The sequence below is a fragment of the Halteromyces radiatus genome, assembly GCF_025201355.1.
Source record: "Halteromyces radiatus strain CBS 162.75 chromosome Unknown BX664scaffold_6, whole genome shotgun sequence".
Classification (NCBI taxonomy): domain Eukaryota; kingdom Fungi; phylum Mucoromycota; class Mucoromycetes; order Mucorales; family Cunninghamellaceae; genus Halteromyces; species Halteromyces radiatus.
Window position 1 is genome coordinate 315,901 of NW_026251692.1, and position 26,108 is coordinate 342,008.

Genomic DNA, 26,108 nt, shown 5'->3' on the forward strand with positions numbered 1-26,108 from the left:
CCCCAATCCGTAAAGATGGATAAACATTTTGAACTTACCTTTCTTTTTTTCTTTCTTTCTTTTTTCTTTTTTTTTTCTTCCTTTACGATGATGAACTTTTGGGAAAATAGATCAACTTGCCTTCCATCCATTACCTCTTCTTCTTTATACCCAACATATACCTCTCATAGGCAGGTAAGCATAGAATGGATAAAGAGATAAAAATCTTGTCTTTTATTTTTGTTAATATGATTCATTTAGATACCTGATGACATTTCTTTACCTTTATCAGTCCCTTCAACAATCATATCATCAGAATTATCACCAAGATCAATATCATCATCATCATCTGCAGCATTAAAAACAATGGATATGGAAACACAAACTTCAACTTTGTTCTCCAATGGGATTTTCAACTCATCAGGCGGTATTAGATCATTTGATCCATTCAATCATTCCATTTTATTCCATCAACCTATGACAACAGGAATTATACCAACTATTACCAACGAAGTTTCTTCACCGTTCTCTTCCTCATCTTGTTCTTATTTTGGTGATCAAATGTCCTCTTCATCATCATCATCATCTTCTTCTTCTCCAGCAACGGAAATAGATGACGACCCATCATTTCATTATTTAATTGATATATTGGATGATTATGCAACGAACGCAACAAGCAGGATGCAACCGGACTCTGAAACACAACGCTCTGTCACCATCAATGTACCAAATGTAACCAATCTAGGGAGTGCTCGCATGACACATCATTATCAATTGCCCTTTTTATTCAATTCCATCAACAATAATATTTGGTCTAATCATTTATTTCGTTATCATGAACCTTTTGATGATGATGAATTTGATCCTACTCAACCTTATCCTAGTCCACCATCCAGTACTTCAACAACTTTTCACTCTCCTTTATCCTCAACAAAAACAGCAATTGAAATGTTATTGGACTTATTACCTCAATATACAGAACAACAAGTGATATCCACATTGTCCAAGGCAAATTACGATATGGATCGATTTTTGGAATTATTGACGACAAATGGAAATTTATCTTATTACAAGAAAAGGCAAGTGTGTCGTCATTTTCTATTGGGGGATTGTCATCGTCACGATTGTCGATATGCTCATGATATAAGTATTAAGGTTTGCCGATTTTGGTAAGTCACAAAGTAAAAAAAAAAAAAAAAAATTTAAATAAAAAAATTGACGTAAATCAATGGTTACATTTATTACTTTATGTATAGGTTACAAGGTTGTTGTTTGAAAGGAAATCAATGTGAATTTGCTCATAGTGTTGAATCTATCAGTATCATTCAACAAGAAGATCCTATTATATCAACAAAACGATCTGGTAGGAAAAAAGAAAAACAACATGGTAAACGACAAGATCGTAAAAAATCAAAACGAAAATCCAATTTGATCAACAATGTCACACCGATCGATTCAACAAAAAAGAATGTTTTGGAAGATGAATTCCCTGCTCTTTTGAAAAATGCATCTGGTGATACTTCAAGAAGAACAAGTGCTCACGTGTTTGGTGATATGTGTCCAACTAACTTTGCTCAGGTGGTGGCCAATAGCAAAAGGTGATCAACATTTTGAAAAAAAAAAAAAGTAATGCCAAGCAAAAAAAAAAAAAAAAATGAAGGTCTGTGCTTTTTTTTTTTTTAGTGTGAGCAACAAAAAAATAAAACAATGAAGAAAGCTTATATACTATTTTTCTTTTTTTTCTTTTTTTTTTTTTTGGTTTAGTCTTTAGTATAGTTAATTAGATATAGCTATCAAAAATTGAATAAATGAAATAAAAATGATGATTTGTTGGTAGGACGAAACAATATGTATGAATGTTCTTACAAAATCGGAGTATAGTCCTTTTTGTTTATCTGTGTGAAAATTCTTTTTTTTTTTCCGTAGTTTTTTTTTTTTTTTTTTTTTTTGGTATTCTTCCATCCTTTTTTTTATTATTATTTTTATTTTATGGTTGATGATGACTCTATTTTGATGAAAGTTATTCTATAAAAGGAGATTGAAAAAGAAGAGATTGGGGAGGGGAATGAAGGAGACACAACAAGAAAGAGGGAGATGGGGGGAGAAGAAGAAGAAAAACTCCGTTATCGATGATTATATGTTTTTCATATGGAGATGATGGTAACGCAGCATATTACAGGCAAAAGAAATTTTTTTTTTCTGCCGATCTCATCTTCAACCATTCAATTCTCATTGTATTTTTATTGGAAGAGAAAAGACTCGCAACCTGTTTCAATGACGTAATGTTGAAACTCCGTCAAGCCCCTTCACTTTCTTCATTTTTTTTTCTTTTTTCCTTGGTGCCTTAAAATGGGTTCTTTCTTTTTTCCTTTTTTTATCTTCTCTTTTTTTCTTTCTTTTCTTTTCACTCTTTTTTTTTTTTTTTATATTGAAACCATGATGACACAATCTGATACTTCTTATTTTACATTACAACCTTGTGATAAACAAATGGGTTCAACAGATCCCTCCATGGCCTCGAATAAACGTATTAGTCCTCCTCCTTCTTCTACAACAACCTCTTCTTCTATTGATACAGGATATCTACAAGACCTCGGTTTACCTTCTTTACCACCATTATCACAACTATTGACTACTGAAGAAAAACCAGCTAGTTGTGCCTACGACAAAGCTGCTACTAATACTTCTACCTCTTCATCCATTGCTCAAGCCATGGTAGAACAACAACAACAACAACAACTTTTTACAACAACAAATAATACTATGACACCAACAACTACTTCATCTGTACATAATTCTACCACCAATAATCTCACGCCCGCTGTTGTTTCGGCCATGACCGATTCTATGGGATTACTTACTTCGACTTCCGCTTCAACAACAACACCCAGTTCTTTGACAATGTTGATGGATCCTACTTCTGCTGCTGCTGCTGCCGCTGCTGCAGCTGCTATGTATTTACCTCCTTCTCAAAATAGTTTAACTGATGCTACTACTAATGCTGTGGCTGCTATGATGACCAACAATCCAATGTTACCACCATCGGCCAATCCATCTTCTTTTTACAATTTGTCAACTACGTCCTCTTCATCATCATCAAATAATACATCGAATTTTACTATGCCACCTAACGCGTTGGATCCTCGAGATAATCTTGAAAAAAGTTATTCCTTTGTTGCTATCCCTGGAGCAAATCAACGAAAACGCCCAAGACGACGCTATGATGAAATTGAACGATTATACCATTGTACTTGGCCAAATTGTACGAAATCTTATGGTACTTTGAATCATTTGAATGCTCACGTCTCTATGCAGAAACATGTAAGTTATATATTTTTTTAATAGAAGAAAAAGAGTTTGTGGAACCCATGTTTTGAACTTTGTTTTTTTTATAGGGCCCCAAACGTCACCCATCTGAATTTAAGGAGATGCGAAAGAATTGGCGACGACAAAAGAAAGAAAGAGAAGCAGCAAGAAAGGCAGCGGAAAAGGATGGATTGACGACAAGTATGAATATAACTGGCAACAATCCTTCATTGATGCAACCATTACAATCTTACAATACTTATTCTTTTCCTCCATCTATGTATTCATCATTACCGCAACAAACAATGACTTCCATTGGTACGTTTTATTAGATATAATTTTTTTTTTCATATCCTATTATACTATCAGCATTCCCCCTTTTTTTTCACAAACAAACAAATCAACAAGAAAAAACCTCCTCTTTTGTATATGTCATTATATTATTATTATTATTATTATTATTTTATTCTTCTCGAAAAAAAAAACCCCTTTTCTTTTCTCTCTTTGCCTATTGTACCATATTTTCTCTTCATTAACATCATGGATTCTTTTTTGAAAAATAAAATAAAAAAAAATTTTAAACAATATCAAATGGTATAGATTGTATCAGATGTGAAATCATTCATCATGATATCATATTTATAGGAGTGGATGGAAATGAGGTTTGAGAAATGAACCAATAAGCGTGCAGTAACCTATCTCCCTCTACTTTTGCTTGGTTTTTTCCTGCTTTTTTTTTTTGTTTGTGCTTACACACACATTGTGTATTCATAATCCGCTCATTTTTTTTTTTTCTTGCACTTCCTATTTTTTTTTTCACACCCTTTCTTCCATTGTTTACTTTATTTTTTTTTTTTTGTAACGTAGATATGGAAATACAAGATACTGTAAAAGATGAGTCTACATCTAATAGTTGGCTTTGTCGTGGACTTGCTTGGTTATTTCCAGAGACTTCAATTCAACAATGGCGTGATATTGTAGATAAATTCAATGTATCGAATCTTTTATTTTGTTATTGTCTTCCATTCTTTTATGTGTTTTATCCTACTTGGTTAATGCCTGCCATATTCCTGAAATCCTTATCTTTTGTTGTGGGTTGTCTTTATCGTTTAATTAGTCGTCACCATGGTCATTACAATTCAACTCAAACCACGGCTCAACATTTAAATAATAATAATAATAATACAACACCTTCATCTTCTGGTACTTCCACTCCTATTAAACCTAGGTCTCGTCCTTCTACTCCCACTTTGGAAGATGAACGAAATCATTTATATTTCTGGTTACAACGATGCTCTATTTGTTTGGAACAAACTTATTCTTTATGTTTGGAGTCGTGTCGTGATCAATTTTGCAAGGATTGTTTTGCAAGGTAAAATATCATCTTTTTAAGGTAATTATTCACATTTTATAATTTCAATAATATAGGTATACTGAAGAAACAGTACAAGCTTCTTGGGGTTTAGGTGTCACTCGAATCAAATGTCCAGGTAAAATGATCTTTATAAAAAAAAATTGGGAGATGGGATTATTTATTTCTTTTTTTTTTATATTAGTTTGTCAAGAAGTGATTCCTCAAGCTGAATGGAGTCGTTATGTTTCAAAACAAGTAGTGGATAAGTATAATGCATTCAATCAACCTTATCGACCCTTTATGCGACATTGCGCGGCATGTGAAAATGAAGTGATTCCATGTCAATCTCCAAGGCAACAAGGTGTTTCACGAGAAATGTAAGTCTTCTTTTTTTTTTTAATACTATTATGTTATTCATATAATTATATAATGATAGGCGACTGGAATATATTACGGATGCTCTTTCATCATTGAAGGACTTGATGGAAAATAATGCGGATTGGAAAGAACAATTAGATCAATTGACAATGTTTTTTCAACAAACATGTCAAAAAAAAGGGTCGACTTTCCGTATTGGTCGTGTACAAGATTTATATCAAAAGATGATTCCATCTTTAGCTCGTTTGGTTCAACAACAACAAGCTAGTTATCAATATGCATCTCTGATATCTAAGCAATTAGTGGCAATGGAAGTGATACCTGAAGCTTGGAAGCAAACTCAATTCTGGCATGTTGCTCATTTTCCTTTGGAAACCTGGTAAAATCTTTCTTTAGAAAAACCATTAAATTTCTAACTATTTTTTTTTTTTTTGATATAGTGATCAATGTGGATTACATCTCTGTCTTCAATGTGGGGAAAAGGCACATGTGGGAATGACTTGTATGAATTGGATGATAAAGAGTTTACAGGATCAACCATCATCAGATCAAACAGCTTCTCTACAATGGAAAATTAAAAACACGTATGTCATGACACATTTTATTTTTGATTGTACTTATCTTCTTATTATTATTAGACGACCTTGTCCAAACTGTTCGGTGATGATCAACCGAGATGAAGGATGTAATCGAGTGGATTGTTTATTATGTGGTCATCGATTTTGTTGGCGATGTTTATCAAGTTGGACTTCGGTAAAAAAAAAAAAAAAAAAAAAAAAAAAAAAAAAAGATTCAATATTGATTCTCATGGTTTTTTTTTTTTGGATGACAGCAAACATGTGGATTCTATCAATGTGGACAAGAAGAAGAGAATCAAAATGAAGAAAAGACACACGCTCAAAATGGAAAGGTATACTGGGAATAATAACAATACTAAGAAATAACCTCTTTTGGGATATATTGTTTGTTTTGGATAGGCTGAATTAGGTGTTCCCAATATGACATTGATTGATTCAAAGCGACGCCATTCTTGATGGATACATGTAACAAGAATACCCTCTCAAATATAGTATAGTATGTTGTATATAGTTTTATTTATTTATTTATTCATTATATTATTGGCTGAAATAAACCAAATTGGGATATATATATTTTTATTGAATGGGGAATCAAAATGTTTTGTGTAAAAAAAAAAAAATCTATGCTTGTGATGCATGTGATAAAATGCTTATATTGAAAAAAAAAAAAAAAAGTATACACAAAAAAAAAAAAAGGTTATATACAAAAAAAAGGGGAGGAAGATTAATCTGTCCAATGAACGCCAAGATCATGAATCAAATCATCGGATTGTTTCAATAAACAAGACAGGGCATCATCCATGATTTTTTGTTTTTTGTTGGTATCAAACGATACTTGAACAAAATCAAATTGATCCAGAAAATGAAAGTCATCATCATCCTCTTCATCATCATCCTCTTCAATGGAAGGAGTAGAACTTCGTTTTCGTTTCTTGGTTTCGGTTGCATGATGATCGGATTCTAAAATGCGCAACAAGGCTTCATCATCCACCAAGTCGATGGCTTGTTTCTTGTTATCATTATTATTGTTGTTGTTGTTATCATTATTATTATTGTTGGTCATTGTTTGTTGATTCATTTTTGTTTGTTTGTCAAAAGGGAAAATGTGTCAATGAAAAAAAAAAAAAAGTTAAAATGCAAAAGTGAGTCTTATTTATATGAAAAAATTGAAAGGAAACAAAAGATCGCACTTGTGTCCAAATAAGGACTAAGTAGAAAAAAAACTTTTTTTTTCTTTGTTCATCCTAAACAAACACTGGCGCCGATTCAATGACTCACCAACAAGAATGATTTTTGTTTCAGTCATCACCCCCTCCTTGTTTTTTTTTTTTTCACCTGACATTCTGTGCCACTTTATTGGTTGAACAAAAATCATCAAGAAAACATCATCTCAAAATACTCTATATGTGTGATTACACATGTGCACCATGCACAAGTTTTTTTTTCTTTTTTTTTTTTTTTTTTTTTTTACTCGGTCCCTCCAAAAAATCGGACACGAAAAAGTGGATCTCCCCCCATAAATAAATAAATAAAAAAAACATGCAACACAAAAAAAAAAGAAACAACAATTTTTTTTATTCGGAGGCATCGATTTTTTCTAACCATTGTGATTGGATAGCTTTTTCCAAGAGTTTTCTTGATTGTTGTTCCTCGGCCAATTGTTGTTTCAATTGATCAATCAAGGCCAATAACACCGTAGCTTCTTGACCCAACTTGATGCGTTGACCAGATTGTAACCAAGCAGGACTACTTTCCCTACGTTTTTTCTTATTATCTTGTAAAGGACGACAACATTGATCACATCGAGTTTGTAAAGGTTCAGTTTGAACCAAACTATCAATGGCCTTTTCTTCCTGATGAGATTCATGCAAAGATGATGCAGGCGGGGTGGGAAAGGACAATGGTTCTTCATCATCGTATAATCTTGGTTGATTAGCATCCTCCACTAAAGGAATATGTTTTCTATGATGTTTGTGCCGCATTAAAGGAGGTTGGTATTGATGTTGTTGTAAAAGAATGGCATTATTACTATGGCTGGCTTTTTTTCGAAGTCGATCAAAAATCGTCTTTGATCGCATTTTATGTTCCAAAGGTTCTGGTGGACCAGTGGTGGCTAAAAATTGAGCTAATGCATATGTATTATTGTTATGAGGCATTCCACCATAACGTTGCATCGATAAAAAAAAATAAAACTGAAAAAAAATAAAATAAAATAATCTTTTTTTTTTTTTTTGGCTTTTTTAAATCATCATCTCCTTTTTTTTTGTGCTGCCATTCAAGCTTGCTCAAACCTCCTTATTCCCCTCCCTCCCTTTACTTTTCTTTTTCTGGTAGCTGGACATAATCATCGGTTCACAGACAATACAACCATCTGTAAACAATAGATACAGCTCCTACAAATTCTTTTTTTTTTCTTATTGTTTTATATGAATGACAGGTTTTGATAAAAAAAAATTCTCTAAGGAGCATTTCATTTAGTCATCCCAACTCCACCGTAAAAAGGAAAAAGATCATCCATTACCTCCCTTTGCAACATTAAAAACAAATGGGAGACACACACTTATTGATTTTTTTTTATTATAATATATTTCCAAACAATAAAAAAAAAAAAAAAAAAAAAAAACTATGAAAAACCAATCATGTTTGATCGCATCGACTCATCCATAGATACTGCTTTTTTGGTTGTTCTTTTTCTTCGACCATTGTTATTTGTTGTTTCACTAAGACTTTTTTGTTGTTGTTGTTGTTGTTGTTGTTGTTGTTGTTGTGAGCATCTGGATATGATTGTTGTACGTCGACCAAGTAATTGTTGTTGTTGTTGACGATGATATCCAGCAGAAGTATGATGACGTCGAAGAGCTTGTTTATCAATAGTAGAGAATCGTCTTTTGCTTAATCCAATGGCTCCAGGAAGTAAAATACCTTTGGGTCCCATCACCATACAATCTGAAAGTCCACGATGATAACTGTTGTCACTGTTGTTATCGTTACTGCCACCATCATGACCAAGAGAAACAGGAGGACCAAATGCACGATAGGAGGATGAACTTGAAGGAGTCAAAGGTTCCCCACCCCCTTGCTGATTCACCTTCTTTGCCCAAGAAGATACATCGTCATCATGTGCCGATCGTTTCCATCGTCGCCAGCCTTCAAAGTCAATCAATGCTTGCATACATCCCCATTCGATGATTTTCTTTTCTAACCATTCAAGACTAACAGGTTTCGTCAAAAAATCGTTACATCCCGCTGCTAATGCTGCATGTCGATCGGATTCCAATGATGATGCCGTCAATGCAACTATAATCACTGGTGATCGGAACGTTGATGGTGTTGTTGTCGTTGTTATCGCTAGTTCAGTTGCTGTTTCGGCTTGTATCACATCCACAACACCTTCCATAATTGTATCTAAACCATCACTACCTTGTTGTTGTTGTTGTCGAAGGAATGATGATGACATTGGTAATACACCTATTTTTTGTTCCTTTTCAATCGATCGAATCAATTTCGTAGCTTCTATACCACTCATCACTGGAAGTTGAATGTCCATCTATAATAATAATAATAATAATAAAGAATTAATAATTGACAACCTTTTTTTTTTTTTTTTTTTTTTTTTTTTTTTTTTGGTACATACCAATATCAAATGAAATCCACCTCCTTTCCATTTTTCCACTGCTTCTTGACCATTACTGGCAACAGAGAATTTGATTTTATGTTTCTTCATCCATGCTGATAAAATAGCTTGATTGATCATATTATCTATCCACAAAAAAAAAAAAAAAAAAAAAAATGAATAACTCTGAAACATCATTTATTCTTCATATTTTCCTGTATATATGAATTACCTTCAACAATCAATACATTGATAGGTGGACTGACCACATTTGCAAATGGAGTACCTTTTTCCCTTCTTCTTTTCTTATTCAGTTTGATACTGGCCATACGAGAGAGAGGTTTGGCTGGTTCAATGGGTGTTGCTGAGGTGGGTTCACTGGATGTTGGTGAAGTAGAGCTGGTTTTGTTATTATTATTACTATTATCATTATTATTATCAGTGTTAATGTCGTTATTGTTGTTATTGTTGTCATTTTCTGTCGTTGGTGCGCCTTCATTACTGTTATTATCATCCTTGTTCGACCTATTACCAAGATCTTGTTTTGCTGGAGATCCTGTTGGGAGTGGAATGTCCAAAGATGGTTCAGTTGAACTTTTGACTCCTTTCGTTGTCGATCCTACAGATCCTGTTGTTATTTCTGTTGTTGGAGCTGAATCTGAGGTGGATGTGATTGTTGTTGTTGCTGCTAGTACAGATGAATCAAGTGTTGTAGTGGTGGTAGGCAAGAAACAACCAGGAGGCGTTGTAGAGGAAATGCCATTTTTGCGTCCTGATGGTGAAGGTGAAGTAGCTGCTGCTGCTGAGTATTCAGATCCATCCAATATGTCATTGTTGTTGTTGTTTTCCATATGTTCGTTGCGTGATTGTCGACGATTTTTGGAACCTGAACCACCATTTGTTCGATCGAAAAAGTAACCTTCGTGTTGCTGGAATTGATGAAGAGATGAGGGACTATAAGCACCACTAACAGGACGACGTGAAGTTGAGCGATGATGACCCGTCGTTTCATTTTGTCGATAAAGTTGCTGATCATTACTACCAGATGAATGTACATTGGGAGGCGTAACATTGGAAGGGTCGATTTGTGACAGCATGGATGATAATAAAGCAGTAGGAACTGGATTACTAGGAGATGTCGCAATAGGAAGGAAATGAGGTTCTACCATAGCATTGTGCCAAGCTATATGGAAAGCTGTCAAATATCGTCGAGGACCTGCTGGTTTAGGAACAACTACAATTCTTGGCATAGGATAAGGTGTGGCGAGAGTTGTTGCCCATTGAATAGTATCACGTACGCGTTTGTAATTGTTCAAAGATGTAAAATGAATGATGGCTGTGGTCTGACCATGCTGATCGGCAGTTCCTGTATTGGCTTTGGAGGATTTGTGACGACGATGATGTACATGATGTTGATGTGATGGATGATAATGAGGATGATGATGATGTGATTGTTGTTGCTTTTGTGTATTCGACATGGTTGTAACAGGTGCAGCAATTCGAAGTTCCAAAAGTTTCTTTTCCAAAGTCAAAATATGATCATCAATCAATATAAATGCTGGTGGAATAGAGAGGAGATGTTCTTCTTCAGTAGCAGGAGATGGGACAGGAGGTGTGGTATTGGCGGGTCGTGGTGAAGACATAGCTGTTGCTGTTTCTGTTCCAGTGGCTGCTCCATTGGTGGATGTGGTTGTTGATGAACTTGTATTTCCATCAGATCCTGGTGTACTAGCATCATTTGTCAATGAGATATCATCATCATCCACCCGAGAAACTGGTACATGGCTGATATCGCTATTCCAACTAGCAAGACATCCTGTCAGATGTTTGGCAAAAACACTTTGTTCTTTGGCATGTAGTACCATCTTGAGTCCTTTGAGATTTTCCATAAACTTTGATAGATCTTTCAGGCTAGGTTCATGAGCAAATTTGATATGGTGATACGATTTGTGAAATGGTGTGGTTGATGAAGTTGTGACCATATCTCCAATAAATAATCCATTGATATGTTTGACTCTACTATCATTACTGTCGATGTTATTGTTGGTATTGTTGTTGGTATTATTAGCAAGATCCATTTCCATCGTTATGTCAAAGCGTGTTCGAGTCTTTGTAAGATGATGTATTGCTAATCGTCCTCTAACATAACGAATCAATTGAGCGGTCAGGTTGGCATTTGGTAAAAGTAGAGCTGTCGATAAAAGATGATCCGGAATCGCAGGTGACGAAGTATGTATAATTTCAAACATTACGTTCATCTTTTTGGTATCGTTTTCCACTGTCATTAGATTCAATCCTAATTCAATACAGGCACCAGGAGTACAACCTTCCAAGATATTTCGTAGTAACTACAAAAGTGAAAAAAACAAAAAAAAAAAAATGGATCAGAATATATATATATATATATATACAAATTATAAATTTATAATAATCTTTTTTTTTTTCAACTTACATTGAGTAAAGCATGTCTTAAGGAAGCTTCATCACCAATCACGGGAGTATGATGTAAATTATTGTCAGAATGATATATCACCAAGTTAACATCCAATTTGGAAGCCATACCAGCCAAAGCATCACCTACGTTTTGTAATAATTCACCAATGTCAAAGAATTGTCGATGATAAGTTGGTTGCCAAGGAAAAACAGTCGAATCAGAAGCAATGGTATCCAAAGAAAGATTGGTATCGTATAAACAAGAATTATTTTCCCGGACAAGACAAGACAGAAGTTGCAATTGTGAACTCACATGACAGACATGTTTGATAGTGGTATGAATAGCGGATATACTGGTGATGGGGACGGCGATCGAACAAGCACTGAGTAATTCTTGTGAGTTGGCGAGAATAATACCTGGAGAGAATTGTTCAAGTGTGGTGAGAACCATCAATGCAGCATCCTGAATTTCATTGGTGATGGTGGATAAAAAGGCAAGATGATGTTGTGAATAACGTGAAGTCTGATTGTTGACATGACGTTGAGCGAGACTATGTTGATCACGAAGATGCTGTTGGAACCAAAGTTGTTGAGATTCATTGGCACGGATCAAGCGACGGGCGATGTAAAAGAGGACTGAGCATACAGAGAGAAGACCTATGACGATAGTATACAGGTATCCAGTAAGTGGGGTATCGAACATGATTGGTATTGGGGCTACAGAGATAAAGGTAATGAGATTGGCATATTGAGCCCAGTACAATAAATGATTCATCTGATCAGAATGATAATTCCAAAAGACAAAGAACAAAGACCATAGAACGACCAAGAGAGGTTGAAGTGATAGTTGAACCCAGGCATAATGACTTGAAGGAGAAGAGATAAAAACAAGAAGAGTAGTTATCACAGGACATATAAGACACGTTATAAAAGCCCGTGTCACGAACCGATGAATTTCACACGACATTTGATTATTTTGACTGAAGATGGCATCACCAGATTGTAAATCAAAGGAAGGTATTCGAATAGAAAGAAGAGCATCGTCACCATTCTGATCAACAGTTTGTGGTGATGAAGAAGTAGTAGTAGTTGTAGATGAAGAAGTTGATTGCGCTGACCAAGTGGATCGACGTAGATGAACAAGTCGTTTCAGAGAAGCAGGTTCCATACTATCAGTAGGAGTTGTACAAGAGGAATTGCGTACAGTATCAGATTTTATACCATCAGTTGAAGATATTGATGTAATTGCTTGATATTGATTAGAAGGTTTTTCTGATAATAAAGTTTGTTGTTCTTCTTGATTTGTTGATGAAGTATGCCGAGATGTGAAATAAGTCATATTGATATGAAGGTATGTAATACAATGCAAATAGAATGAAAAAAAAAAAGAAATAATATGAAACTATTGTAATATGTTGAGGTATATATATATATATATATAATAGTGATATACAGTAATGAGTGTGAATGAATAAATGAATAATATGACTGAGTGAGAAAGAAAAAGAAGAACAAAAAAAAAAAAAAAAAGGAGAGAGAGAAAAAAAGTTTATCTCCAAAAGAACCAATTCGGAACTTGAAATTATCTTCAAAAAGTACCTGGTGTTTTGGGCTTCTGTTTTCTTACATTGGGAAAAAAAAATAACAACAACAACAACAAGAGGGTCACTTATCATGTGTTACCTTGGATGAACACAACAGCAACAAAGAATTTCTTATTTGTACAGCGTGTTTGTAATAGGTAACACTTCCGAAATTATCTTTTTTAATGTACGTAAATCAGTTTACTCTATTCATCCATTTTTTTTTTTTTAAAAAGAAAAAAGAAAGTTTTTCCTCCCAAAACTATTTACTTTCTTTGGTAACGGCTAGGATTATCATGTTCTGGGTTACTTTTAGTAGCAAGTCACGTCATGTCAAGGAGGATTTGCATGAATCCGCCTTTTCCTCACTTAGTGATTGAGAAATCAGTAAGTCAAAGAATAAAGAGTATATGCGGAGTCTTATTTCTCTCTCTCTATCGAAGGTTTTTTGTTTTTGTTTTTTTTTCTTCCTGGGTAGCTGGTCTTTTTTTACCTTTTTTTTTTTTCTTGAAAAAATATTATCAAAAGAACAAATATGTCACTTTTTACCAAAGCCATGATACGAGCAACTTTAAGGGTAAAAAAAATAGGCTTACCATGTATGAATTATAACTAACTCTTTTTATATATTTAATTAATTAATAGACATCTACAAGACCCATTTTTCAACGTAGCTGTCAAGTAGGACTCCGTCGACGATTGTTTGCCACTTCTTCTGAAGAAGCAAAACGACAACAAGCTTTTGGTGTAAGTTAAAAAATTTGAATTTTATTATTTTTATTGATTATTTTATATGATATAGCCTTTCACTTGGAAAGCTGCTGCCGCGTTTTTAGGTACAGGTGCTGGTTTATTGATCTATTTTCAAAGCGAAAAAAAACGGGTGGAAGAAGAACGTAAGTATAAAGAAAATAGAGAGTTCAGTTATATTAATTACTTTTTTTTTTTTTGTTAGGTATTGCAAAAGAACAAGAAAAAACCAAGTCTTACGGTAAACCCAAGATTGGTGCACCATTTACTTTAACCAATGCAGCAACTGGCAAGTTATCTAGTAGTGATGATTTCAAGGGTCAATTCTATATGGTTTATTTTGGTTTTACACATTGTCCTGATATTTGTCCAGAAGAATTGGATAAAATGGCTGAAGTGGTAGATAATGTTAGTAAGTATCAAAAAAAAAAAATATTTAATAACATAACATAATTGATTTGATCTTATATATTATTAGAGGAAGATAAAGAATTAGGAGAAGGCATATTGGTACCTGTATTTATTACTTGTGACCCTCGTCGGGATAGTGCTGAAATTGTGAAAGAATATATTCAAGATTTCCATCCTGATATGGTGGGCTTTACTGGTGATCAAGAATCTATTAGACAAGTAGCGAAATCTTTCCGTGTTTATGTATCCTCCCCTCCTAATGTAGCTGATGGTGAAGATTATTTAGTGGATCATTCTATCTTCTTTTATTTAATGGATCCTGAAGGCAAATTTGTGGATTGTTATGCAAAGGATACTACTGCTGATCAAGTCACTGAAAGTTTCAAGAACTATGTTAAAGAATATGTAGATCAAGGTGGCTCTCTAAAGGCTCGTTCTTCTTCTTCTTCTTAGTGTAGTATAGTTTAATTTATGATACTTTAATTTGGTTTTTTTTTTTCCCTTCATTTGTAGCTTATATATTGATGATGATATAGATTTCTCCCTTCTCTTTAAAATTCTCAATAAAATAAAATAGATTCCTTATTCTTCATTTATAGCAATCACTTGAAAAAGATTTATCAATCAATAGGACAATCGGCAATACCACCTTCATTTCTTTATATTATACTAATATATTCTTTTGGGCATCATGTCTATAAAATAACCTTGGATGTCTTTAAAAAAAAATATTAGTTAAGGTGACATTCATAAAAAAATATGAGCAACAAGAATGGCGACAACATAACTATTAAAAAAAAAAAGGGTTTTATTGATTTTGAGTTCCAATGAACTTGTCCTCCATAAAAAAATAAATAAATAGAATAGATCATCCGATATCAATGAATAATAATAATAATAAAAAAAAAAGGGAGAGAGAGAAAGAAGGGAGAATAAGAGAGGAGAGCCGTACCTGACAGATCCATTAATGAAAAAAAAAAAAAAGAATAATAATGTGATATCCGTAAATAAGAAAAAGGAGGACGAATTGGGGGGAACTATTCTAATGAGAATCTAAACCAAATACTGTGGTGGCGACGATGGAGTGGTAGTAGATTTGATCCATCGAGCTGAAGCAGGAGGGGTATCCAAAAGAGATGGAGTGATGATTGTCGAAATGGGTTCCATGGTCAACATATCTTGCTTATCATTATGATGACGATGATGAGATAAAGTAGAAGCCACCACTGCATCATATTGAGCCTTATCTTTTCCAATTTGATTATACGAACCATCTTCATTCATACTTGTACGTAATCTCTGATCCTGTTGTTGTTGGCGTCGTTGTCTTCTTCGTTCAATCAAAGTAGAACTGGTGGATGGTTTGAAATCATCATCTTGTTGAGTTTCCACAAGAGTATTGCATTTTGTTGTTGTATTATCATCATCATCATCATCATCATCAATGATGTCTTGTATTCCACTATAGGATGAATAAACAGATGAAGTATAAGATTGACGATGAAGATCTACATCCAAAGATAATCGAAGAGCTGGTGCACGAGGAATGGCATATCTTGGCGGTGGTGGTGGTGGTGGTGGTGATGGTGATAAAAGTGGTAATGTAGTTGTTGGTGAAGATGGAGTAGATGATTGTGTTGTCGATAGATTAGCCATAGATGTAGGTAAGGTGGGTATAGAGGAGAAAGAAGAGGGTAGGTCAGTATAAGAGTGATCTAAAGGAGTCAAACTTTTTGCTCTGATTTGCCGGGTCATCGCATGTCGAGGTGGTGGTGATAGTGAGGATACGGGAGTAGGTGGTAAGGAGGAAGCATAATGATACTTTCTTGTTTCTACAAATAAATAAATAGTAAATAAATAAAACAAGATGAATCATAAATCAAATATGGGTAAAATCAGGGACCTAAATATATAAATCCTTTTTTTTTTTTTTTTTACCAATAAGATTTTCAGAATCATCATCAATGGTAGTATCATCAGTGGCACCGTCATCAATATCATCATGTACTATCTCCGTTTCATGTACAGTAGTGATGGAAGGTGCTATCCATTCTTGGTCATTGGTGGTGATGTTGACTTCAGATTTGGATTTGGACCGTTTAAAGATAAATGCAAAACAAGCAGACCAGCGCTGTTTGGCTGTTTTTCGATGTGCAGTGTGTAACAATGGCGGCAGATCAGTCGTAGAATCTGTTTCGTGTAAAACACTCTTTCGATGACGAAGGAAAGACGAAGAAGGAAGTAATAGTTCTGTAGTTGACATTACCAGTCTTTACGTTTATTGACAAACGCTTTTGACAAAAAAGGTGAGAGGATTGATATAAATAAATAGAAAGAGAGAAAAGAGAGAGAGAGACAGAGAGAAAATGGAAATTTCGCCAAAAGGGAGGAAAAAAAAAAGAAAAAAATTTAAAAGAAAAAAAAAAAAAAAAGGAGGGGAAGTGAAAGAGGAAAATTGAAAGTGTGAGAGGGAAAGAAAAAATAGAGAAAAGAAAGAAAGAAAAGAAAAGAAAGACTGTTGTCTTTTTTGTTTGATATAGTTTGGGACAAATAGGGGAAAGCCATGTGTCCAAAATCAAAATCAAAAAAAAAGGATCATCCAAACAAAACAAATATTTTATTATTGTCGAAGAAGAATATATATATATATGTATATGCATAAATAAAAGAAAAAAAAGAAAAAAAGCAAAGAAAGAAATGAATAAAAAAAAAAAAAGTAAAATGATAATCAAAATGATGAAGTAAAATGAATGATGTGTATATATATAATAATAATACCTAATGAGTATCTAATGAATATTTAATGATATATCTAATGGTTCTAAAGTTCTTCCATTGTCACATCATCTGTCAAAAGTGTTCTTCCACCACGTTTGCCATTATCTGTTTTCCCTAAACCAGCCGCTGCATCTGCCTATAAAAAAAAAAAGAATATAAGTATTTCATCATCATCATTATCATTATCAAAATATTTACCTCTGCTTGTGTATAAGGTTCTTCTTGGAGTTTCTTTACCCTTCGTTTATGCGTCTTCCCACGGTAGTGAATATCTAATGCATCTTGATTGATAAAATGACGACTGCATAACCCAAGAATTAGAATATTGCATTTTATCTTATTGTTCCTTTTTTTTTTCCTACTTACGCGCATTCCACACAGTAATGTTGTCCTAAACCAGGTTTATCAGTATCTATTTCTTGATTCTTTAATTTGATGGCATTTTCTGGTTTAATATCATCATGAATCTGATCAAGATCTCTTGTATAGTTTCGAGTTCTATATTTCCTAGAAACATCACGAATTCCACGATGTTTTCTTGCTTTTGCTAATCTATATTTTATTAATAAATGTCATTAATATATTATTATTCGTGTCTTCTTTACTTTACCTTCCCATTGTTGGTGTGTATTATATATATATTTATGTAAAATGGATATGAAGGTTAAAAAGAAAGAAGAAGAAAAAAAAAATAACAATGTAGTTTAAAAAAAAAAAAAAAAGAAGTCAGTCACCAGGAGAGCCAATCATATCAAGGAGAAAGAAAAAAAATGAAGAGACTCAGTTTGAATTTCATGCTTTACTTTTTTTTTTTTTCTTTTTTTCTCTCTACCTTATTATCATGGATATTATTCAAAAAAGATCTAAAGATGTTCGTATAGATCAAGATGTTGATTTTAGTACTTTGATTCAAAATCCTTTGATTTTAAAAGGTTTATCAGCTTCAGGATATGCTAGACCTTCTCCTATTCAACTACAAGCTATTCCTTTAGGTCGTCTTGGTGTTGATATGATTGCTCAAGCAAAATCAGGTACTGGTAAAACTGTGGTATTTGCTGTCATTGCTCTTGAAGCCATTCAACTCTCTATTACTTCACCTCAGGTAAATAATAATAATAATAATAATAATATATTTGATAGCCTTTATAATATATATATATATATATATATATAGGCTTTGATCATTGCTCCCACACGCGAAATAGCTATACAAATCAAAGATGTAGTTCAACATTTAGGTCAATACATACCACAATTCAATTGTGAAGCTTTGATTGGTGGTTTATCAGTACAAGGTGATATAAAAAGATTACAACATTGTCAAGTCGTGGTTGGTACTCCTGGACGTTTAATGGCTTTATTGGAATCAAAGAAACTATCTACAAAAACAATCAAGTTACTAGTCATGGATGAAGCCGATAAATTGATGTCTGATACCTTCCGACAACAAATTAAGTAAGTGATAATGAATACTTGATTTTTTTTATTGATGTTTATTTTGTAGATACATATATCAAAAATTGAGTATCAACAAACAAGTGGTTGCTTTCTCTGCTACTTTTACGGACGAACTTTTGGCATCTCTGAATGACTTTGTTAAGGAACCTCATATTGTAAAACTGACTCATGATTTACCGACGCTCGAAGGTAAGAAAATATTTAGTGTTTGTATCAATTATCTAATCAAGCAATTATATATTTATTTAGAGGTTCAACAATACTATGTGCAGATCAAATCCAAAGAAACGAAGGAAAAATTACAAGATTCAAATACAAATGATTTTTACCAAACCATACAGATCTACAAGGACAAATTTGAAACTACAGCCGAACTATTATCCAAGGTGGACTTTTATCAATGTATGATATTTGTCAACAGTTTCCCAAGGTAAGAAAGAGAGAAAGGGAAAGATAATTGATTACTTACCTATTTATTTTGATGATTATTTTTTTTAAAGGGCTGCAGAATTGGCAACATGGCTTACAGATATGGGATGGCGATCAGGTCATATCTGTGCAGGATTATCACAAGAGAAACGGATTAGTGTGATGGAAGACATGCGACAGTTCAAACTTCGGGTGCTTGTATGCAGTGATTTGGTAAATTAGGAGGTCTGATATTCAAAAGTTGATCCTCACACTTTTTTTTAATAAATACATATATATATATATATAATAGATAGCTCGTGGAATCGACATTGATAGAGTCAATTTAGTCATCAACATTGATTATCCTCAAAACATAGAAACATATCTTCATCGTGTCGGTCGAACAGGTCGTTATGGTAAGATAAAAGTTTGCAGCAAAAAGAAAAAAATTAAGTTTTAATATATTAAAATTAGGAACATCGGGAATTGCGATCAATTTGGTGGCCACTGAAGAAGATCAAAACTTTTTGAAATCTTTACAAAAAAAAAATGTATCCATTCCGCCCTTACCAGGTATTTATCACACATGGATTATAAAAAGTAAATGATTTACCTTTTTTTTTTTTATTTTGGTATTAGATCAAGTGACATTTGGTGATTATCGAAAAGAATTGAATCAAGATGAAAAACAAATATGGCAAGATCATCGAATACAAAGAATGGATAAGCAGGTACCAAAAAAAAAAGGGGGGATGAAAAGATCGAATGTATTCATTTTTTTTTATATCTAATTATTTAGGAGCAACCCCTCGAATTTACCCAGATTTCCAATAGAAAGAAGAAAATGAAGAAACCAAAGCATGGAAAGGCACCTACTGAAAAAAAGAATAAGAAACAATCGTTAGATGATTATCATGTCAACAACAATATACATTCTTCGATACCCATATTTGGCATGCAATCACAATATACCACCAAAGGAACGAAGAGACGCAAAGATGATCATGATGCAACTTGGAATTATCATCAACAACACCGATCTTGTCCTATGCCTCCTCCCTCTCATCGTTCATTTGCCATTCCTGACCTTCCATCACCATTTATTTTGCCACCTTTCCCATTATTCCCTTCCAACAACAAACGTTTTACACCCTTTATTCCACCTGATTTATACTTTTAGATTATTTTTTTGGTGATAGATGTAACATAATATATTGAACAGTATATAGATTTATTATGATTAAAAAATTGAATGTTTGTATATAAATGAAAGGGGACCACTATTAGAAGAAAGAAATATTGAATATATGATTTTGGAATAGGGAAGGAAAGGGAATAATAATAAAAGAATCATTTGGTTTGTTTTGTTTCGAAAAAAAAAAGATATATACATAAACTAAAAGTAGAAAAAGGTAAAGGAAAAAAAAAGGGTCATCATAATAGTTAAATGTAAGGGGGAAGAATGCAGTACCGGCTCTATATAAAACAACAAACAAAATAATAATAAGAAAAAGAAGTATCAAAGCATAAAAAAAAAAAATGGGATGGTAGTAGGAAAGTAAAAAAGACATATCAAGTGGGAACCAGGAGTTAAGAGAAGAATGAAAAAAAAAAAAAAAAAGAGGGAGAGTTTTTTTTTGTTGGTGCAACATGGTAGGGGAGATATTAAAAAAAAAATAATACATAAAACCAAAAGAATAAGAGGAATAAAAAAAAAAAAAGAGATGTCATAAAAAAAAAAGAGGAGAAATAGAAACAAAGTGTTTATAGAAAAGATGTTGGATTCATGGTGGGTTGTTGTAGATCGATCATCATGCAAGATGGTTGGGACATGTCGAAGATAGGTTCAGATAAACGGCGTAAAGTGTCTTTATCTAATGGAGTATCGAAGCAGACAGGATAAGATGCACGACGATGACAAGGAGGTGGCGATAATGAAGATGCGGATGGTGGTGATGACGTTAAAGAGGATGAGGAGGAAGATGTATGAGTTGTATCGACTGTATTGACGGGTGATGGATACCAAGGCATCATGTCCGGTGTTTGATCCATCAATAAAGAAAGTGATTCATATTGCCATTGTTGTTGTTGTTGTGGCGAAGGATAAGAACAAGAAGTTGAGGGTGTAAAAGGTAGAAAAGGTGTCGATTGGAAACAATCATCAGGTAATGAGACGGGAGCATAACTAGATGAAGAGGATGAATGTTCCATAGGTAAACAACTCGGAAGATCAAAACCATAACAATCAGTAGAAGAAGAATCCATTGATGATTTTGTTGGTGAATTTGTGGATGTAGTGGGCTGTGTAGATGATGATGAAGTATGTTGTCTTTTTAATTGAGATTTTGCTTTGGCTCGTCGATTTTGAAACCATACTTGTACACTACGAGGTGTCATCCCTAGTTTCTGAGCTAACCATCGTCGCATTGTTGCATTGGGTTTGGTGTTTTCATAAAAAGATGTCTCCAATAATTTGAATTGAGCACGAGAGGTGCGTCGTCGATGTTTGGTTTCAAAGGGATTATAAAAGGTCGGCATAAAATCCTTTTGAACAGGTTGACTTCGATGAGGATGCTCTTCTTCATTATAACCTGATAAGCACATGGAACAATAATCATCCATGATGTATTCATTTTCGAATGAATAATAATTTTCTTGTTGAGTAGTCATCGTCATAAAATATAAAATAAAAATTCTAGTACATAAAATAGGTCATACAATAATAAGAGAAATAGATGATATCAGATATAAAAACAAAAGCGAAATAAATAAATAAAAAAGATAAAAAGTGATATAGATAAATAGACACAAAGAGAAGAAAGAAAAATAAATAAAGAGAAAGAGAAAAGATAAGAGAAAAATGGGATTTTTTTTTCTTTCTTTTGACCCTTTTTCTATTCTTTCAAGAAGGAGGTTATAAAATAAATGATAGTAGTGTGTGTAAAAAAAAAAAAAAAAAAAAAAAAAAAAAAAAAAAAAAAAAAAAAAAAGAAAGTTGTATTGTGGAATGTGATGAACAGAAATAAGAAGAAATAGGGGTGAGAGGGGTATGTGGAAAAAAAAAAAAGAAACGAGAGAAAGAAAAAAAATATTCAGTAATTGTCTTTACTTATATATATATATATCATGTCTAGAGTGTGTATGTATGTTTGTATGTAAAGAGCCAATCATCATCATTATTATCATCATCATCATGATTAAAAATTATAAAAACTGTGCTCTGTATCTGTAGTTCATATTCAATTCATTTACGTCGATCTTGTTCTTTTTTGACAGATGTTAAGTTTGTTATTTTTGGCATAAATCCCTTTTAATGCCCGACAGCATATGTAGAAGTGAACTTTAAATAATAGTAAAAGAATAACTATGGATGGTCAATGCCCAGTTCATTGATATACACCTCATCATCGTCATCATCATTCTTTTTCTTATTGTTGTTATTCAGGGGGAGGAAGAGGGAAAAAAAAAATCTCTTCTGTACTTTTATACACGTGTGAGATGAAGCTATATATAAACATTCCCACCAAAAAAAAAAAAAATTCTTTATAAACCCTGTATGCGTGACTATATCTCTTCAAACTCACACACTACACACTACTCGAACCACACAACACACACATATATATATAAACAGAGTAAACATATATATATATATATATATATATACAGACAAAGAGAGATGAAAAATTTATACACGTAATGGACACTCTCACACAGAGAAGCAAGTAAGCACATGACTTTTTTTTTTTTTTTAATTATAGTAAGGAGTGTTGGGAAGAATCCATTGGATAATGAGGGATAAGGAGCATCTTACTCGATATATGAGAACAGATGGAAGAATCATCATGTTGTTTATTGATAGTGTATGAAAGGGAGGGAAGGAGAATCCACGTAACCAAATAAACAATGATTTTGACATTATCTCCCCTTGAAATCCAATAGAGATGCACATCACTATCATTAACAAAAAAAAAAAAAAAAAAAAAGACATTATCAACAAGCTCTCCTTAAGAAGCAACCATATATTATCATCATGTCATTCATGATTATATCAAAAAAAAAGATATTCATACATGTTTTCCAAAAAAAAGAGTATCCTTTTTTTTTATTATTATAAACTGAATAAGTTACTAAACTATAATATAGTATACTAATCTATTTCCGTTTTGATCCTCTTTTGATTCGCATCTTGTTCCTCTTGATGTTGTAAATCTGCTTCTGTCAAAGTCCGTCTTGTACCTGTCATCCTACCAACCGATTCATTGTTGTTATTGTTGGTGGCGTTGCTGGTACTGTTTGCCTTCATTTGTCGCATAGCCGGCATGCCCCTGATCATTGCCCGAGGTTTGAGTCTGCATCCTGGTTGTAAAGTCAATTTTTTCCCATGATCACCAATATATTTCGTACGTAAATTCGTCATTGTCCCTCCTCGTATTGTTGATTTATCCACAGTAGTCACTTTGGCTGATGAAGACCTTGTAGCCGATAGGTATCCAGTGGTAGTGGGTATGGTAGAGCCACTGGTAGGTGAAGATAAAGAAGTGCTAGTATTTGTTTTCAATGATTTTGGTGTCATTGATGATCCTGTCCTTGGTAATGTCGTTTTTGGTGACTTGGATGATGATGATGATGATGATGATGTTGATAATGTAGAAGAGGATCTGGATGACGATAATGATGAAGATGATGATGCTTTGATTTTGGGTTTTGGTATACCAGAACGTGTTGCTAGTGGTTGTCGTTGCTTCAGTCCAGTTGATATCGATCGTTTGACAGATCCTATTTGAAGGTACCTTAGTATGGTAGGTGATAATGAATCTGTGAATCTATCAAAACAAATGAATATATATGTATCATCAATAAACCGTTTTCTTTTTCCTTTTTTTTTTTTTTAGATGCTTTACTTCGATGCATGAGTGGGTATCTTTTCACAGTAAAGCTTATAACACATTCGTATACTAGATCTGACTTCAGGTGCGGGATCCATGGCCGTATTTCGAATAGCATCTTGAATATCATCCACATAACGTAAAAGATCACTTGTAGCATTGACTTGGATCACCGTGTTCAAACATTCTGTCACATGATATTTCACTGCCTTGTTGTTGTTATTGCCATCATTATGATTCCTTAAAATCAAACATAATCGATGGGTTGTTCGTGGTACTTTACTGTTTTCCACTATTGTTTTGAACGTCGTCATAGTGTGTCGTACATGAAGCTTGTTGGTGCGGGAAAAGAGTTTAATCAAGGTTGGTAAAAATAATTCATGAATAAGTTCATATTTTCGTTGCATCGCCTTGGATAAACCTTGTAATAATTCATTAGCTGATCCTGCAAGTCGCGTTCGTTCGCTATTCAACTATAAGATGTATTAATTAAACAAGTAAGTGAGCCCTTTTTTTTTTTTCTTACCGCTGAGATAATAGGTTGTTGTAATAACTTGATATGATCCACAAATCCAGGATATTGATGAATCTTATCCACAGTAGCCCATATCTTGATATTCTTGAGTGCTTGATCAAATAGTTCCCAAGTTTCTTCGTTTTCTTTTTTCTTAAACAACTGATGGATTTGCTTCATTTCCCTGTCCAGTTCATTTTTGGAAGATATCTATCATAAATAAAAATTTGAATTATAATTAAAAACAAAAAAAAACAAAAAGTAAACATATTCAGTGTGCTATTTACGTGTATAGGTTGTTTTGACCGTGCCGTGCCTATCATTGTTGTAAGGGATAAAAAGGAAAAAGGAACCCTCAAATAAAAATTTCTCCTCATCATACTTTTGGAGTTGAAATCACTCAGCCAATCAGAATTCAGCTTACTTTTCTGGTCTCCTTTTCCACAAACTTGCCTATTCATTTTTTTTAATCCTATCTTTTTTTTTCTTTTTTTTTTTTTTTTTCTCTCTCAACCAATTATGACTGATGATGACTTATTACAAAGGATATGGAAACTTACTAATGATTTAACTCTTCAACAACAAACTAATCAAGACATTGCTGCAGGGATCAAGACTCAGTTTGATAATTTTAAGGTATTGCTTAAAAGAATAAATGTATTCTTTCCATCTTTTGCTTACTTCTTCTTCTTTCCTTGTAACCCTAGCAACGTGCTTTGAATGATAAGGATCAAAAGAGCTCTGGTACTAAAAAAAAAAAAAGAAGAAGAAGAAATATTACTTATATAATTTGGAAATAGCTCATTCAAGTTTATACATAGATACTACTAATGACGACAACGACAACGAAGACGACGATGATGATCAAAATTTTGCTGAACTTGTACCAGCTAATCCTATAAATGATGCTGACACCGAACTGGTCTCTTTAGTTTCAAAACATACCAAACTATTACAGGAACATCATCGAATCAAAAACAGAAACCAAGAATTGGAACGGGAATGTGCAGAACTTCAAGATTTAGTCCATCAATATGAATCAAGCTTAGAACTCGTTGCTGGGAAGCTGCGGACTTTTGCTGTAAATCAAACATGAAATGTTATATGCGTTTTGTATATTAAGCTTTTTTTCCTTGTTTTTTTTTATAGAGCGGATCTTCTGAAGGTCAAATCCAACTACGAAGAGAATATGAAGCTTTACTAGATGCAGAGAAGGTTATTTAAAAAGAAAATGGCGTAATGCAAAGAAATATACATTAACCTTTTTTATTATTATTTATTTTTCATGAATAGGATACAACGACAGCTTTGTTTATGGAAAATACCATTTTACAGGCACAATTAGCAAAACTTTCTGGTGTGTTACGTTCGGTAGTGCATGAACAAGATTCTCTAGTCTCATATGATAGTCAAATCCAGCAACTAAAGACTGAAAATCAAGGTTTACGTACTTTACTTGCTATATCGGAACAACAACAACAACAACAACCATTGGTCACATCACCATCTTCTCATCAAGCACAATCATCCTCTGGTTCATCTCCTCTCTCAAAAAAATCTGTTATCTCTCTACAACCTGCCAAACCACCCAACAAGGTTATACAAGATTATTTTGGTGATAGTAGATAGTTTGTTCTCCCTTTTATTTGTTATACCCCACTGTATACATTGGA

At 33.4% G+C, this 26,108-nt stretch overlaps 12 protein-coding genes across 12 annotated transcripts; 6 read left to right on the plus strand and 6 right to left on the minus strand.

Moving 5' to 3' along the window:
• Positions 1-224: 224 nt before the first annotated feature.
• Positions 225-1,824, plus strand: BX664DRAFT_168405 (uncharacterized protein). Its single transcript, XM_051539971.1, has 3 exons — positions 225-1,148; positions 1,236-1,605; positions 1,744-1,824. The coding sequence occupies exons 1-2, from the start codon at positions 346-348 to the stop codon at positions 1,579-1,581; spliced, it is 1,149 nt and encodes a 382-aa protein (XP_051397967.1). The 5' UTR covers positions 225-345; the 3' UTR covers positions 1,582-1,605; positions 1,744-1,824.
• A 570-nt stretch (positions 1,825-2,394) lies between these two features.
• Positions 2,395-3,824, plus strand: BX664DRAFT_337250 (uncharacterized protein). Its single transcript, XM_051546196.1, has 2 exons — positions 2,395-3,300; positions 3,375-3,824. The coding sequence occupies exons 1-2, from the start codon at positions 2,416-2,418 to the stop codon at positions 3,615-3,617; spliced, it is 1,128 nt and encodes a 375-aa protein (XP_051397968.1). The 5' UTR covers positions 2,395-2,415; the 3' UTR covers positions 3,618-3,824.
• A 297-nt stretch (positions 3,825-4,121) lies between these two features.
• On the plus strand, positions 4,122-6,215 carry BX664DRAFT_283184 (uncharacterized protein). Its single transcript, XM_051541591.1, has 7 exons — positions 4,122-4,657; positions 4,714-4,775; positions 4,842-5,016; positions 5,076-5,396; positions 5,458-5,770; positions 5,850-5,927; positions 5,995-6,215. The coding sequence occupies exons 1-7, from the start codon at positions 4,155-4,157 to the stop codon at positions 6,049-6,051; spliced, it is 1,509 nt and encodes a 502-aa protein (XP_051397969.1). The 5' UTR covers positions 4,122-4,154; the 3' UTR covers positions 6,052-6,215.
• A 934-nt stretch (positions 6,216-7,149) lies between these two features.
• BX664DRAFT_337253 (uncharacterized protein) lies at positions 7,150-7,809 on the minus strand. The gene has a single exon (XM_051546197.1). It carries the CDS (start codon positions 7,767-7,769, stop codon positions 7,170-7,172), a length of 600 nt encoding a protein of 199 aa, XP_051397970.1. The 5' UTR covers positions 7,770-7,809; the 3' UTR covers positions 7,150-7,169.
• Positions 7,810-8,218: 409 nt separating this feature from the next.
• On the minus strand, positions 8,219-12,608 carry BX664DRAFT_266839 (uncharacterized protein; the record flags this gene model as incomplete). Its single annotated transcript, XM_051540924.1, has 7 exons — positions 8,219-9,142; positions 9,269-9,354; positions 9,441-9,746; positions 10,128-10,560; positions 10,615-11,192; positions 11,238-11,556; positions 11,661-12,608. The coding sequence occupies 7 exons, from the start codon at positions 12,606-12,608 to the stop codon at positions 8,219-8,221; spliced, it is 3,594 nt and encodes a 1,197-aa protein (XP_051397971.1).
• Positions 12,609-13,700: 1,092 nt separating this feature from the next.
• BX664DRAFT_299904 (SCO1/SenC-domain-containing protein) lies at positions 13,701-14,976 on the plus strand. Its single transcript, XM_051542324.1, has 5 exons — positions 13,701-13,801; positions 13,870-13,971; positions 14,027-14,120; positions 14,180-14,386; positions 14,453-14,976. The coding sequence occupies exons 1-5, from the start codon at positions 13,760-13,762 to the stop codon at positions 14,836-14,838; spliced, it is 831 nt and encodes a 276-aa protein (XP_051397972.1). The 5' UTR covers positions 13,701-13,759; the 3' UTR covers positions 14,839-14,976.
• Positions 14,977-15,357: 381 nt separating this feature from the next.
• Positions 15,358-16,810, minus strand: BX664DRAFT_360418 (uncharacterized protein). Its single transcript, XM_051548156.1, has 2 exons — positions 16,324-16,810; positions 15,358-16,217 (listed from the first exon to the last, which is right to left on the minus strand). Exons 1-2 carry the CDS (start codon positions 16,646-16,648, stop codon positions 15,439-15,441), a joined length of 1,104 nt encoding a protein of 367 aa, XP_051397973.1. The 5' UTR covers positions 16,649-16,810; the 3' UTR covers positions 15,358-15,438.
• Positions 16,811-16,924: 114 nt separating this feature from the next.
• BX664DRAFT_337259 (uncharacterized protein) lies at positions 16,925-17,878 on the minus strand. Its single transcript, XM_051546198.1, has 4 exons — positions 17,774-17,878; positions 17,530-17,715; positions 17,362-17,464; positions 16,925-17,299 (listed from the first exon to the last, which is right to left on the minus strand). The coding sequence occupies exons 1-4, from the start codon at positions 17,779-17,781 to the stop codon at positions 17,207-17,209; spliced, it is 390 nt and encodes a 129-aa protein (XP_051397974.1). The 5' UTR covers positions 17,782-17,878; the 3' UTR covers positions 16,925-17,206.
• A 126-nt stretch (positions 17,879-18,004) lies between these two features.
• BX664DRAFT_267236 (P-loop containing nucleoside triphosphate hydrolase protein) lies at positions 18,005-19,640 on the plus strand (the record flags this gene model as incomplete). Its single annotated transcript, XM_051540940.1, has 7 exons — positions 18,005-18,265; positions 18,338-18,618; positions 18,668-18,810; positions 18,928-19,051; positions 19,122-19,263; positions 19,343-19,448; positions 19,507-19,640. The coding sequence occupies 7 exons, from the start codon at positions 18,005-18,007 to the stop codon at positions 19,638-19,640; spliced, it is 1,191 nt and encodes a 396-aa protein (XP_051397975.1).
• Positions 19,641-21,375: 1,735 nt separating this feature from the next.
• Positions 21,376-21,570, minus strand: BX664DRAFT_266229 (Homeodomain-like protein; the record flags this gene model as incomplete). Its single annotated transcript, XM_051540895.1, has 1 exon — positions 21,376-21,570. A coding segment is annotated over one exon (195 nt), but the record flags the coding sequence as incomplete, so codon positions are not given.
• A 2,362-nt stretch (positions 21,571-23,932) lies between these two features.
• BX664DRAFT_267052 (clasp N-terminal domain-containing protein) lies at positions 23,933-24,615 on the minus strand (the record flags this gene model as incomplete). Its single annotated transcript, XM_051540933.1, has 2 exons — positions 23,933-24,394; positions 24,448-24,615. The coding sequence occupies 2 exons, from the start codon at positions 24,613-24,615 to the stop codon at positions 23,933-23,935; spliced, it is 630 nt and encodes a 209-aa protein (XP_051397977.1).
• Positions 24,616-24,954: 339 nt separating this feature from the next.
• On the plus strand, positions 24,955-26,064 carry BX664DRAFT_366217 (uncharacterized protein; the record flags this gene model as incomplete). Its single annotated transcript, XM_051548514.1, has 5 exons — positions 24,955-25,071; positions 25,164-25,179; positions 25,257-25,516; positions 25,585-25,650; positions 25,729-26,064. The coding sequence occupies 5 exons, from the start codon at positions 24,955-24,957 to the stop codon at positions 26,062-26,064; spliced, it is 795 nt and encodes a 264-aa protein (XP_051397978.1).
• Between the last annotated feature and the right edge of the window lie 44 nt (positions 26,065-26,108).